This window comes from Cheilinus undulatus, linkage group 8, assembly GCF_018320785.1.
Source record: "Cheilinus undulatus linkage group 8, ASM1832078v1, whole genome shotgun sequence".
NCBI lineage: Eukaryota > Metazoa > Chordata > Actinopteri > Labriformes > Labridae > Cheilinus > Cheilinus undulatus.
In genome coordinates this window covers 5,150,435-5,166,479 of record NC_054872.1, presented here as the reverse complement: position 1 = coordinate 5,166,479, position 16,045 = coordinate 5,150,435, and the positions used below count along the sequence as shown (strand labels likewise).

At 40.0% G+C, this 16,045-nt stretch overlaps 1 protein-coding gene across 2 annotated transcripts in view; it reads right to left on the bottom strand.

Moving 5' to 3' along the window:
* Nucleotides 1-3,432: 3,432 nt before the first annotated feature.
* znrf2b (zinc and ring finger 2b) overlaps nt 3,433-16,045 on the bottom strand; it is a 68,961-nt gene continuing 56,348 nt past the window's right edge. The window contains exons 3-6 of one of the 2 annotated variants that reach the window (XR_005992162.1): nt 11,564-11,669; nt 6,031-6,103; nt 5,630-5,668; nt 3,433-4,829 (exon numbers count right to left, since the gene is read on the bottom strand). Coding sequence is in view for 1 of the 2 variants with exons in the window: in XM_041792427.1 (XP_041648361.1) it covers nt 6,046-6,103; nt 11,564-11,669 (164 nt within the window). In the remaining variant the exon portion in view is untranslated. The remainder of the gene's footprint in view (nt 4,830-5,629; nt 5,669-6,030; nt 6,104-11,563; nt 11,670-16,045) is intronic. The other variant, XM_041792427.1, reaches the window with a different exon arrangement.

Genomic DNA, 16,045 nt, shown 5'->3' with positions numbered 1-16,045 from the left:
TTTGTATCAATTTTTCATCCCATTTTACCAAAAGATATGAAATAAATCTAAGTGGCTGTAGTATTAGCCCTGCAATTGACTGGCGACCAGTTGAGGATGGACCCTTCCCTGCCAATGCCATAGATGACATTTGGGAAGGGAAGGGTGATTTCCGAAAGGAAAACCTTGCAGGTAGATTGGCCAAATTTTCCCTCTCTCACATTAATTAAAGGTCAAACAGAACAACCAAACATATGATGTAGCAGACAACTGCCACTGCCAAGGAGTAAGCTTCATAGCATGAGCTCAGCAGGTAGCTATTAAGTACAATCTTCACTATCTTTGGAGAAGTTGGTTGTGAGAAGGGTAAAAAACATTTTTAACCACTAAAAAGTTTTCAGAGTGTTTCTGTGCTCTTCCTTTAACATAGAAATGATGTCTACCGCTGCATCCACCCTAATCTCTTCACCGGACATGCTTGGAGTACAGCTAAACCACAACTGTAGCTACCGCCTCTTACTACATGAAACCCAGGGGCGTAGCTAGAGATTTGGGCCCTCAGAAAGAAAATATTACACAGGGCCCCCCTTAATCGGCTAGCCAAGCATCAAATGTTTATTTTAACAAATATCTGCATTTTGATGTACTTTTGAACCACAATTTCTCCATTTATGAACAATATTTTTAATATGGACAAATCAAATTTACTTGCATTACTTTGTAGTGCTGGACTATACCATTTGGACATTTTTAAGGGAGGAGCAGGGGTCCCCCAGTATTGTATTTTACTCTATTCAATAGAATTTTCCGTCTGTTGAGCGACTCATTTAGTATTGTCATTTAGTTTGATTCAATAATGACACTTATTACTGAGAAAAAAATTAATACAAACACACTTTTCATTGCAGGTTTCTGGAGGGCCCCTCCCTACTGTGGGCCCAGGTAATCAGTACCCTTCTTCCCCCCTGTGGTACGCCCATGATAACACCCATAGGTCCGGTAATTCTCTGACTGAGAGCAAGCGTTCTAGCTTGAAACTTTGCAGGGTAGATCTGCTTGATGACGGACAGAATCTGGTCAATCCACTGACTTAACAAGGTTATCTCCAAGTAGCAAAATCTGTCTTATCATAATTGGAATAAGGGCGTATACTGGTTTTTGACATCAGGTCATGATGTGTGCATACCCAAACATAAAACATAAGAAACCCAATCAAAACCGTGATACCCCAGTCCATGTAAACACACTCACTGTAGACAGGTTATTGTACCTGAGGACCATCGCTCCATGGAGTATGATTAAAAAGCACTCATGATCTGTGTGTTTGTGTGTACGATGATTTTCACAGTTGATTGGCACCGTTTTTGCAGCAGCTTCAGTTCTTTAAACGTCCGAGCTGCAGCAGTCTGTCTCTGGCTTGTTTCTCCTGCACTTGAAGAATGGCAGTGGTGGTTTGATGGTCCTGCAGGTCGGCTCAGTGGACCGGCCCACAGTCTGGACTCCTCTGTTCTGCCCTGCTGAAGTCGTAGGGGTGTACCATGAAGCGAGCTCAGCATAGTCGGGTTTTCTTTTCTTTCTGAGGGCTGGACAAAGCTTTAAGCTCTAGATAGAGATATCAGGTGTCATGAAGCTTGTTATGGACTTTGAGTGATCACTCAGCTTTCTGCTTCAAGCTCTGAGCGTTCTCACACAGAAGCTGGCATTTAGCATGTCAACTGATGCTTCCTGGCACAAAGAGGAACAATTACTGGCTGTCTGCTTCTGTCAGATCACTATAATGTCAAGTAATGCAAAATTAAAATAATACAAAGAAAAAAAACACACTGCTTCAGGCCTGAAGCAGAGAGACAATGGAGAAATGCATGTTAAAATTTGTCAATTAATCAATAAGATTTTCTACTATTTGACAAAGAGGAGGCTTGGGTCATTTATCTCTAATCTGACAAGAAACATGACTCATCATATTAAAAAAAAAAAAGAAGTCAAATAGGGTTTTTAATTTGAAAAAGGCGAAAAAGAAGACTTGTGCTGTGTCTGTCTTCCCTGTCTTGTATTCTACCTACAAATCATATATGGAAAAAAGTATTTGGCCACGTCTGCTCATTACTAAATTCAGGGGTTTATACAATCATCAACTAGCCATGCAGTCTTCATCGCAAACATCTGTGATCCTAAATGGGTCATTTTGAAGAGCTCAGAGACTTCGGGGTACTGTGATGGATGCCACCTTTGCAATAAGATGGTTCATTAAATTTTATCCCTTCTGTATATTTTAATGTCAATTATTAAAAGTGCAAGCGGTTATAAGCAACAGCAATTCAGCCATGAAGCAGAAGACCAAGTAAAATCACAGAACAGGGTCAACAACTGCTAAGGCGCATGGTGTGTAAAGTCATCAACGCTGTTGATTCCATAGCTGAAGAGTTCTGGACTAAAACTGTGTGGTAGCAGCTTCATGGAATGGGTTTCCATGGCCGAGCAGCTACATGCAAGCCTCCCATCACAAAGTTTAATGTCAAGCATCACAGGGAGTGGTGTGACGAATAACACTGGACTATGGAGCAGTGGAAACGTGACAAATCCTGCTTCTCTGTTTGGCTGTCAGATGGGTGAGTCTGTGTTTTGCAGATGTTTGGTGAACGCTACCTTCCTGACAACACTGTGCAAACTGTGAAGTTTGGTGCAGGAGGGATAATGGTATGGGGCTGTTTTTCGGGGTTTGGGCTGGACCCCTTATCTCCACTAAAGGCCGATCTTAATGCTTCAGCATACTAACATTTTGGTGAATGCTGTGCTTTCAACATTGTGGCAACACTTTGACAAAGGCCCTTTTCTATTCCAGCATGACTGCGCCCCAGTGCACAAAGGACTATAAAGACATGGTTTGATGGGTTTGGTGGGGAAGAACTTGACTTGACAAAGCCCTAAACTCAACACTACCAAGCACCTTTGGGATGAACCAGAACCGAGATTGAGTGCCAGGCGTTCTCGTCCAACATCAGAGCCTGACCTCATAAATGCTGTACAGAATGGATGGGCACAAATTCCAACAGAAACTCTCTACAATATTGTGGGAAGCCTTCCAAGAAGAGTGGAGGCTGTTGAAGCTGCAAAAAGAGGCCTACTCCATACTAAAGCACATATGGTTGAATAAATGTCATTTAAGTCCCTGTTGGTTAAATGGAAAGGTGATCCTTTTGTCCTTATGGTGCAGTGATACTGATTGTGTGGCTCTTAAGCCACATGTAGCTCTTTTGTGATGATTTGTGGCTCTTGTCTTAATTTGAAATATTATTCCCCAGAAAACCTTAAAAATGAAAACTAGTTGGCTTTAATTTTCAACCTTATTTTTGTCTGTATAATTTCATTGCTCCAATTTGCAAAATATTGCCCCTTTTTGCCATTTTTAATCAATTTCTGCAGCATTCATCCCATTTTTACCATGTCTCTGCCACGTCTTGCCAATTTTTGCCACTTTTATCCTGCTTCTCTTGCAATTTTCCCCCTTTTTTTTTTACCACTTTTTGCCCATTTTAGCTGCCTACAGCCATTAAGTGCCACTTTACCCCCATGTGCCCAGCTTTTTTGCCAATTTTAGTCACTTTAACTCACTTTTTGCTGCATTTTTCTGCTTTTTGAGCACCTGTAACTTTTGCCCCTGTTTCACCCATTTTTTTTGCCACTTTTTGACCATTTTTTCTCCTTTCACATATTTTTATTGCCACTTTAACCCATTTTTGCCACTTTTCACCATTTAGATTGTGGCTCTTGCAAAGGCCATTTTCAACAATTTGACTCTTTAGTTGAGCAGGGTAGAGTAACACTGTTATCGTGTATTTGCTAAAACACGGTAAACATGACTCTCTTTCATGGCCAAGAGACAGGAGAAGCTTGTGGTAAAAATAGCCGAGCCTCAGTGTGTCAGATGAGGTGCTCATGCTGGTAGGCTGATATCCGTTACTTGTTAAAATGCACAGCTGAATGAAAATCAACCTGTGACACAGCTCTGACATGGCCGATGCATGCACGTACCTCATCGGACACAGCCATTAAGATGCTGGACCTCCTCCTCTATGGTGAGGGTGGTCTGGTGAGAGTTAAAGTATGAATGCAGCCTGGTAAAAGCAATGTGGGCTCTGTTATGTGATTTATCCAGTATGTTATTTTGTGGCTTTGATTTGGGACATTACAAACTCAGTGTTATAATTTCAGACGTTTTAATGAACTCATTCCTTCAGCTGAATAATGCTCACTGAGAACAGTCCCTTATAAATAAAAATGACAATGTTTAACAGCAGATTTCAGCGAACTCTAGATATAAGCTGGTACTGACAAGGCGATGGGTTCAGGGTCCGTTTGGTAATCTAGCCTAGTTAAAAGACAGCCAGCTTCATGACACTGAAATCTTACCACTGAACTGACCAGGATTACCGTCTAATCTCGCTTCATGGTACAACCCCCAGTAATCAAAACAACAACGACAACAAGGCACTGGTAGACACTGATGCTGAAGAAGGAGGCGGGGCAGAGTCAGAGGGAAAGGGGTCACCTGTACATCACCCCCTCCACCCCTCCAGGACCACCTACACCTCCTCCGGTGTCCCGGTGTACAATCAGCTGATATCTGCTGTCCAGTGGCCTCGTGGAGATTCAGTCCGTCCAGGCTCAGAGTGAGCGTGAATGTGCAACTCAAACAAAAACACACGAGTCTGTTTCCCTGAAGATTGCTTAATGAGATTTGGCACACTGTGGTTCTACATTATTGGGTTAAACTGATCACAGTGCTCACAGTGTCCAGCAGTCTCATGGATCCACGCTGAGGATTGTAGATCGCTCTCACTCCAGAGTACCTGCACACAAAACAACACAATGAGTCATACATGTTCCTTATTGTGTATTCAGACTTATCCAGATTTAAATTTTCAGTCCTCTTGGTAGGTTTTTACAGCTTTCTACAAACGCTGCATTCGATATTTGAACTTTAATGTGTTTTATGCTGGTACACATAAATGTGAAATACCATAACAAACACTTTTCACTAGTTCTGCACATATATTTTGGTATTTAGAGTATCTATCCACCCACAAAAATACACCAGAACTGATTTGTTCATGGTTTCCTGTCTGGAAAAACAAAATCCTACTGTCAGTTTAGAATCTGCTCTCCTAATGTCACAGTGAATCATTTTAGTAAAACCTAACTCTCCCTCAGTATCGCCATCTGTGGCCTCCAAGCTACATTAATGCAAAGGTCTATAATTTTGTTACCCACAAAGACAAGGAAGAAGCGCATGCAAACATTTTTACCTGAGAAGGTGACCAAAAAAAAAAAAACAAAAAAAGTATGCAAAAACTGAAAAGTCAGCACTTGAAAATGTCCTTCAGAGTTATTTAAGTGCTGGGCTTTGCAATACAAATTTCCACAGTGAACAATGAGGAAGGCCATAGGTCGTAATGCATTTGCTGTGACCTTTGCATGCCAAGCCCAACAATAAAATAACTCTAAAGGACTTTTTTATACAAGTTTTTTTTCTCACATTTATAGTAGCTGCTAGGATAATGTGGACCAGAGGAACCTAGCATAGAAGCTGCTCTACTGTTGGTTGCAGAGACCAATGTGTTTTGTTTTTTTTTTTTCCTTTTTTTTTAACCTTTTCTTGTAAGGTGACCTTGAGTGTCTTGAAAGGTGCCTATAAATAAAATGCATTATTATTATTATTATTATTTACATCACAATGTAGTCTCAGTGGGGAGCAGCTGGACTGTATCTGTAATGAAAATAAAATTTTCCTTTATGCTAGCTATTTTACACCTAACTGCTCTGGGCAGTGCAAACCAGCACTGTTCGTCAAACTCCTCTTGAAAGACGGCTGGTACCACCTGTCCTGTGGAAAATATACTGCCATGACTTTAAGAACAAGCCAAGAACATTAGCAACATTAGCAGCTGGCCTGCATCGAAATTTGTTTAATTTATGTGGTTGCATTAGTGGTGTTTGCTGTTTTGACAGACTGTATTTACGTATTTGTGTAAAGATTCTGAAACACTTTACCTGTGCAAAAAAGTTTTAATCTGATGGATGCTCTGGACATGATCTGTTCACTTCAAACCACTCATCGATGCAGCTGAAAAAAAAACAACAACAAAGAAAAGACGTACGTATATCAGCAAAATGTGACAGAAAAATATCCTCTAAGCAACAGGGATGTAATAATATATCCTGAACAGCTAGAATCGGATTACAAATAGAGTGGTGCAGTTGTGACGTAATTTTGTAGGCAAACCCAGAAGTTCGCGTAGCATGGGTTCCCTCGTTGTCAAGCCTATGGGATTTTTCAATGGGTTTTGGATTATTGCTGAAAATAAGCTTTGTGTCCATTAAAAGTTTATAAAACTTACACATTTTGTTCATAAAGATAATCTTAAAAAACTTGTAATATAAAAAAATGTATCTGGTTCGTTAATCTAACTGTCAAAAGTAAAAAGCTAACATCATGCTATATTGAACTACAACATGGTCGACTGAATTTACATCATCACACGAGGGTACAACTGAATGGCTCAGTTGCCGTAGACTTTCAGACAAGGGAACCGGAAGTGCTAAAATGCTATCTTACTTCCACGTTTTAGGACTCATTCCTTCACCACTCTATAAAGGGAGACTTAAATTGATACAGCCCAGCTTGTGTATCGATACTCTGTTTGAACAGTAGAGGGTGCTGCCTGCCTTTAACGCCGCTTATTCAACGTGTTAAACTCTCTTCAGGTTAAGTCAAATAGTCAGAGATGCAGACAGTGTTTCAAAAACAGGCAGCTGGACCTCTGATGAACACAACCAATCCACTACCCAGTAAGTTTGAACTCGTCCTCTCTTCGATACATACCGGGAGAAAATAATGCTGAGGTTCTGTAGTCTGCTATTACTGACTGGGAACTTAACATGGAAAATCACTGGATTACTGTAGTCATCGCTAACGCACAGTAAAAGTTTAAACTTTTACTGCATCAGGTAGTTGACACGCATCAAGTGCTTTGCCCAAGCACTTAATTTGGCCACCCAAGGCGGTCTGTGTGAACCCCTTATCAGTCCTTTACTGGGACGGGTGGGGAGAGTTGTATCTGTCTTCCAACAGAATTTAGCAGCCATGGCTGCACTCACGTCTCAACAGAAACTACTGTAACTGCTCCAGCACAAGCTAATCATCAAAGTAGGTGACTGTTCAGAGGTCTCAACCTCTGCCTGAGAATACACATATGCTGATATTCCTTTAGAAGAACATGTAAAGTCCAAGCCAGGAAAATACACCCCGTTCCAAATAATTATGCAAAGGACATTTTTCTCTGATTTTCCTAAATACTAATGCAAATGGCAGTCAGTATAAATTTCAAGTAATCAATCGATCAGTTGCTATTTATTGGGAATTAAAAGGGAATAACATTACTTTATATTTTGCTTTTTTTATTTGAAAATTTATATAATAATTATAATTGCTTTTTTTTGGGGGGGGGTTACATTTTGCTTAATTCTTTAAATTTGGAAATTATATTTTGCTTAATATCGTGTTGGGGGGGTTGTTATATTTTGCTTAATTCTTTATATTTGGGAATTTATATTTTGCTTAATTTTTTATTTCGTTCTGGGGTGAGGGGATGGGGGTTGTTCAAGTGACATTTTTCAACTTTATAGTTAATTCCAAAACAGAAATTTCTCGTCTCGTAAGTTTTTTTTTAAGGCCACAAATATGAAAAATATGCAGATTTTGGGTAACCTTGCAAAGCAGCAAAGCAGTTGGATATGCCTGTTTCCTCATTTTTCACTGGTAAATCCATCTTGCAAAGCTCCCATCTGAACTGTTTAGGCCCGGTCTGAAAGTGACAGGACCAAGCAGCAACGAAGGGCAGTACTTTTAGGTGCAGCAAAGTCGTGACGTAAGCAAGCAGCAACAAGAGGCTGGTGCAATAATGGTGGAAGAGCTTAGCGTGGATGCTGCTAAAGGGCCAGTTTTATCAGAACTTGACGACATTTCTTCATTAAAAGAAGAACAAAGAACAGCAGTGAGTTGTTTTCTTTACAAACATGACAATACTGACATGTCTATAGTCGCCATGGCTTGTGTTATTCCTCAGTAGCAGCTACATCACATGTTTTGTCACTCTGATTGGCCCGTAAAGATGTGACAGGTGACATGTTCATCCAATCACAACCATTTTTCAAAGCCTCTGCCCTTTCCCAAACACTTAGGATTAAAGGTTTTCATGTCAGGTTAGATTTTGGGGGTTTTGAATCAGAAGATAAAGTAAAATATTGGGAAAAAAGACTACTTTGTTTTGAAAAATGTTTCCTTTATAGAAAAATCAGTATTGGTTCGTACTGTGGACCTAATATCAGGATTCAAATTGAATCAAGGGTAATCCTTACATCCCTACTAAGCAGTGCTTTTTAAAGTGAGTTTGTAGACCTCACTGTCATATAACAGTGTAAAAAGCTCAAAAAGCATCAGACTGCTTATTCATAAGTGTATGGTGCCACCCAGTAGTAAAGGGTGGTCACTGCAGTTGTACAACAAACTGATAAATTTATACCTGCTTTAATCCCTATTAACTGTAAGCAAAGTTAAAAGTGATTTTTTTTTTGTCTCTTTTCTCCTGAATTTGTTTCTGTGCTGAGCTGCACAGTGGCAAAAATGTTTTGCACCTTACTCTGAAAAATAAGATAAATAAGAAAACTCCAAAAACTAGGGTACAGCATATTTACGCTAGCATGTCTGACAGGATGACCTTGACTCCTTTTACCTTGACCCACAGGCGTAGGAACTGGAGGGGGGGTATTGGAGACAGGTGCATTTGTCCACCCCAAAAATTATATCGCGCAGGAGAAAAATATTTGATTTTGAATTTTTTAACTCACGTGCTTTTATTTTGAAAGCGCAACACAGCGTCCTGTCACTGGCACGCCCCCTTTCTCACCACTCTGAAACAGCAGGCTGTCTACTGACAGAAACCCTTGTGTCTACTGTGTAGAGTAATAGGCTACTGACTGTGACTGTATGTTGCAGCTATTGGTAGGCAGGCTAAACAAAAATCGTCATTTCCACATAGCCTATCACATCCTGACTTGTGCGCAATAGCATCACATCGTTAAACACCCCACCAATCACAGACAATCATGCGCTATTTTCAAAGTTAACACTAGCAGTGAGAGTTAATTTCAGCTCACAAAATGGACAAACGGACATTTTTGAAGGCAAAAAATAAAAACAGCTGTGACTCAGGAGTCATCAGTAGCAGTCGCGACGCTGAAACAACAGCTGATGCACCTGCATGCCGACACTGAGTTACCGTCACCTGTACAGGCAGCTGAGAGCTGAGATGAAGAGTTAGCAACATCCGCTAGCAGGCTGCTATCACTGGGTACCTGAATTATGACTAACGGGACAGACCTTAGAGAAAGAGGCAGCACTTCATCCATGTCAAAGTGTCACATATTGCTATATTAAGGTGAGACCATGTTTTAATTATAAATTTGGCCGCCGTGCCTTAACATGAGCTCTTTATTTTCGCTTCCCGTAATTATGTTTGGATGCATTTCTAGCTTTATTATGAGATAAAAACAAGCTGTCAGCAGATCATTCAGTGATTCAAGTGTGTGAATTCTGACATGTGAGCTGTCCCACAGCTACTAACGTGGGCGTGTGTGCTGTGAACTGTGGAAGCAGTCTACATCATTTAGCTGTGTGTGTTTGTGGGCCCATTTGCGTGTGTGTTGGCGCAGAGTGTGTCCGTAGTATTGAATCCAAACAGAGGAAATGTGTTGGTTGACACTTAGGCACATAATCTCATCCTGTCCTGAGCCGAGCACAGCTGCTGATTTTAGGGTTATTTCTGAAGAGAGTTAGAAGTTATGACTGAAGTTAAATCCTGTGCACCAGCTGGACTTAAGCTGCTCTTATGTTATGACATGGTGTAACATTTTATGCCATGTGAGCTGGCGTAAGTTTAAAACATCCAAAGTAACTATAGTAAGAGTGGGAAACGCACAGCAATGTTCATAAAACATGAGACCTACATGTAGCATAGCCCGGTTCTCTGAATTTTCCATCTTCTGGCTTTTTTTAATTACTCATAAGTGGTGGGATTTCTCTTGTAACTCTAGCTGCTCTTCTCTTTGCTGCTCTTAAAGCTGTCTGATGTTTTTAGGGGCAGTTTTCTGGCTGCATGTGGTTAATCTAAGTTTTGGTGCAGTACTTGCAGCGTTAGTCTCTCTCTCTCTTTCTCTCTCTCTCTCTCTGTGCACCTGTTTGTAGGTGCGCTCTTGTCCTAGAGGTGTCATTCATGCCCGGCGCCGCTGATCATACTCGACCATTTATCAACAAGTATGACATTATATTAGATATAATGTGCAATAATGTCTTATCAGGAGAATACAGAGTAGTGAGGCAGTTGAAGCGATGAAAGGTGGAGAGACTGAGGAAGCTCAGGTGAGGTCTTAAACTGATTAGTGAAATATGTATAAGCCCATTAGTACTTTTTAAACATAAACAATTTTATCAAGAGAAGAACTGTAATACATTCAGGGAAGAGACAGGAGAGGCAGATGGAGCTTCAGGGTGTGAGGTAAGGGTTAAAAATTATATTATTGGTAATAATAGATTCAGAAAGGAGAACAGGTGAGGACTGATGTCTAGTTGATTTTTTAAAGATCAATTTTCAATAATTATTTCATTATTTCCACAGTACTATAAGGTTTGGGTTAGGTTATGATTAGGTTATCAGCTGCACTGGAACACCCCACTAGTGTTCTGCACATTTATATGGTGAAATGCTACTCCACAGTGACACATAAGTGGATTTTTTCCTGTTTAGTTTTAAAATGAGCCACCTTTGTGCTGTCCATGACAGCTCATAATCATTATGCTTTGATTAAAGACTCAAGAGGAAGAGGGAGAAGTGGTTTTTCTGGGTGGTTTGCCCAAATCTTAAGATCATAAAACATACACATACAGATTTTATACATGCATTTATAGAGGTGTGCACAGCACTATTTTTCCAAGAAACATTTAAAAAAGGAGAAAGAGTAAAAGATCCCATAGCATTTTGTGAATGTTTTGCGGTGTAGTTAATTTAATTTATGACATATTTCCGCTCAAACTATTTACGGATTGGTCAGGTTTCCAATATGTGCCCCCCCCCCAATGTTAAACTCATTCCTATGCCCTTGCCTTGACCTAGCCCAAGGGTGGGGTGGGAATCCTAGCCCGACCTGGGTCAGTGAAGAGAGTCTTACCTCTTATCATGTTGTGCAGTTGTGGAAAATACCCAGCCCTTAAATATGTATCGACCAGTATTTTAAAGCACAGTGGTAGGAAAAAAATGCTTTTTTAGTACTGAACTCTACATCACTCTGGTGTTTTCACCTAACCCGTAAAACTGCACTTTGGAATTCTGTTTTTCACTGAACATGCAAACATAACAACATGAGCATCAATAAACAAACCTATCTTGAGTTTAAAACTCCAGGAATGATACTTCATTATCTCTCATACTAAGAGAATAAATAAGGACATGACCTAAACACAGCTTCATACCCTTTGTGATAGATGCAGAGGCAAGGCAGGCGAGCGATGGTGTCTCCCTGTGCCAGATCCTCCAGGCAGATTGCACATTCTCCGGCATCCTTCGTCAGGACGTCCTCTGTCAGAAAACAAACACACCACGGTTATTGCTAGAGATTACAGTTTCAGTCATATCAGTGTAAAACAGAAACTGATCTATTCCCCATCCCATGGGTGTCAAGATAAATGGCAATGTAAATGATTGCTGAAGAAAAAAAAAAAACAAAAACAAAAATCACAACACTTTAAGATCTAAAAAAAAAAAGTTAGTCATGACTCAACACAAGACCAGAGAATGAGGATTGTTAAAAACAGCTGAACTCCTGTACACAGCATTAGTATGACTGAACTTTCTGAGTCCATCTAACTGAATATACTTGATAAGAAATAAAATAATTAAACCGTACACAGAGGGGTAACTTTACAAGTCCAGTAGTCCAGATTACAGCAATAAGAACTACCTTAAAACAGCTATGGTAGCTCTCAAGAGACATTTCACTCAAAAGAGACCTGTAAGCACTGGTTAGCAACAAGGCCTGTGATTAGGGCTGAGCTATTAATCGCAATGATACTTCTTTAACTTGAAATGTGTGAAAATACCAGTTCAATACATTCATTTCTGCAGCAGCAGAGATTTATGCACCTTATGCAAACATTCAAGTGTCAATATTTTTTCAGAACAGTTTACGAAAGTCCTCTTTTTATGTTTTATGACAAGTGACAAAAATGATAACCCCATCAATAACACAATTGATAACAAATCTGCAATATGAATAAAAATAATTGCAATTAAATGTTATAATCATTCTGCCCTAGTTAGATCAAGGAAGTCATACTCCTTGCCATGATCGACTGGTAGCCAGCTGATCCCAATTATTGCCTCCCAGCTCCCACAGCCAATCACAGCTCTTTCTCTCAACACAGTGGTGTATTTAAATATAACGTACTTCTCACTAATCCCCTCCTGCATTAATGCTGATGCACCATAATACTGCTGGAATAGCTTCACCTCCTCCACCCCAGCTGCCTCCTTTATAGCTTAAAGCTTGTTGCACCCTCGTATTCAGATCCATGCTACTATGGATTAATTGCTTCTGAAATATTTTCTTGTTGTCAATATACATTGTCATAAACATATCTATCACTATGAGGGTTTCTAGCTATGTTCTCTTTTGAAAGTCAAAGCAGCTGTTTGACTAACTCAGGGAGTATCTTTTAGCAGAGCCTCCTCTGCCAAGTAAAACTGTAGATGTCTTTTGCAATAACCTGATTAAATGTATGATGAGAGTGTTTCTGACTGCATGTAGGTCAAAAAATCCCCAAAACCCCCTCAAAATAGAAATAAAAGTTTCAAAAAAGGACTCAGTAATGAGTAGTTCCACCGTTCTTGTTGATCACTTAAAAAATTTGTTTGGGCATGCTTGATGCGAGTGTTTCCAGGAGGCTAGTGGGAATGTTGCTCCAAGTGGTGAAGATGGCTTCATGAAGGGCATCCACTGTCTGGAACTGATGTCCATTTTTGTAAACTTCCCTTGCCATCCATCCCCAAATGTTCTCAGTTCCACCTTTCAGTGTCCCATGTTTGGTGCTCCCTTACAAAGTCCAAACGGGCAGTTTAGTGGCATTGAAGGAGATGAGGCCTTTGAAGACGTTTTGGTTTTTCTAAGCCCTTCCCTCACAGATGTCGTCTGACGGTCATTGGGCTGCAGTCGGCACCAGCAATGGCCTTCATTTGGGGTGAGGATCGTCCCGTGTCTTGACTCACAGCCAATCGGATCCTCCGGCTCAGCGCCGGGGAAATTTTTTGGGTCTACCACTTGACTTTTTTGTTCCATAACCCTCAGGATCTTTTAAGAAATTCAAAATAACTGTCTTACTGCATCCAACCTCAGAAGCAATGGTTTGTTGCGAGAGGTCTTGCTTATACTGCTCAACAATTCGACCACTTTCAAAGACAAAAAGCTATTTTGCCCTTGCCATCAGAAAGGTCATGACACTGTGAATACCTGACAGAAAATTACATTGAAACCACAATTTTGTGCAGATTTTGGCTTTTAAAGGCTGTGGTCTTAAACTTTTGAACAGCCAATTTCTGTTTCATTGTTGTTTTCAATAAATTGCTTACTCAAATTCTATTTTTGTCTCACTTCCATTTCTTCTTTTTGCATTTTAAAGCTCAACTTAGAACCCTCTTAAGATCCAACAATGCAAAATGTAATTTTTTGCAATTTTTCAAGTGGTCTCAAAATTTTGATCAGGAGTGTAGAGAATGATTTATTGCTTGAATTTGCTAAAAAATACACAAGATGAGGAACGTAATAATAATCGCATATTAAATCACAACTGGGGGAAAAAATTGCAAAGATTATTTTTGAAAATCAGCCCTAACTGTGATGACAAAAACCACAATCAAACTGATGACTGGAGACTCAAATAATACGTTTTTTGGAAGAAGGCTTCAGAGAGCTGATAGCATTTGTTGAACCAGAGAAAAGGCCACCATGTTGGCTAACAACAGCTACATGAGTGGAACAGATGTATGAAATAGCAGCTGAAGTGAGCGCTGACAATGCGTCAAGTTGTGGACTAACAAGATCCTTTTTACAGGGTTTACAACAAGGCCCAAAATCTACCAGATATATAGCATTTAATTTTTCTGATAAATGCATGTGAATTATCTTTCTACCTTCAAACCGCCTTTTCAAACATGAAAAGCTTTTCAGTATCTTGACCTCTTGTTAACTTTCTGCAGTGCCTCTGTAGGACAGTGTTGTTGTTAGGGGTCTAAACGTCTGTCTGGGTTGGATGGCCAACAGGAACCATTTACCTTGGCCAACCTCTGACCGTCTGTGTCTAAAGAGGGTGTATTTTAGAGCTACACCCCCCCTGGTTTTAATGCTTTCCTGTCCTGCATACTATTGGGCAGAGTCAGAGTGGAAATCAGCATGCGAACCATTAAACCCATCACCTGCAGCAAAACACACAGAGTCATTAGAGCTGGCCTTACGTAACAGTGGATTAACCCACATAGGCCTGGAAAAGCCAGTTATTATGGGCTGCAGCACATGACATGCAGCTCAGCTGAGAGGAAAACATCTTTAGTGGACTGACAGAGCAGTTCAGCCGCTCATTCATAGTCAGACGGGGAATAATAACACTGATTTATGCTGCACATATCTGCTCTGATGAAATCTTTGATTAGCATTTTTCAATGTTGTTTTGTTTTCTTGCAAAGAAGTCTAATTCTCCTGCCTCTAACCTGATTGAGGGTTAATGAAATTTAAATTCATTTAAATTTGTTATCATGCTGGCGTCTGATGTTGAACTGGATAATACCGTAGATGATGACCCTACCACTTTAAAATTTCTCTTACAAACACACACATATGTGCCAGTGCATCTAAAAATATTTGAATATCATGAAAAAATATTTTTTTCCGGTGATTCACTCAAAATCCACTTTCTCATAAATATTAGACTATTACAAACCACCTGTCAAAAACAGACTTCAAACACAGAAATGTTGACTTTCTGTAAAACATAATTGTTTATGCAGACAGTACTTGGTCGGAGCTCTTTTTGCATCAATTACTGCAACTATGTAACGTGGCATGGCGCCACGTTACATAGTTGCAGTAATCAGTTCGTGGTACTGCTGGGGTGTTATGAAGCCCAGGTTGCTCTAATAGCGGCCTTCAGCTCATCTGGATTGTTGAGTCCGGTGTCCCTAATCTTCCTCTAGACCAGTGGTTCTCAACCTTTTCAGCCCGCAACCCCCAAAATAAAGGTGCCAGAGACCGGGACCCCTGTACCTGAAGGTGGTTTGACAGCCATGCACATTCTAGAATAGTTATGTGCAGACAAGGTCGCCCATAAGGGGGGTAAATAGGCAAGCATTCTGGGGTTCAGACCTAACTGGGGGCCCATGGAGGTCCATTGTGAAGTTGTGATATCCATATTCTATATTTGATCTGAATAATAACTACCCTTATCAAGGAAACAAATATCCCTCTCTATTCATTTGTGTAGTAAAGTTCAGCATTCTTAAAATGAAAAGAACTTTTGTCAAAAACATATTTAAAATGGGTAAAAAAAAAGATGCCCAAATTAGTTAAAAAATGGTGGAAAAGGTGTTGAATTTTTAAAGAACATATATTGGTTGAAAGTGGCAAAAATTTGATAAAACTGGCAAAAAATAACCAAAAATTGATTAAATTGGCAAAAATGGACACAAAAAGTAGTAAAGGGGATTAAGAAGTAGTTGAAATGGCTTTAAAGTGCAAAAAAATGGGTGGAAATTAGGTGGGATGTGACGAGAAATTGATATAAACTGGCAAAAATGGGATAACTGTGGTTAAAACGGGCAAAAGGGGGTTTAAAAAGTGGTTAATAGTGGCAATAATGGTTCAACGAGGGCAACAATAGGCAGAAAGTGGCAAGAACTGGTTTAGAAGT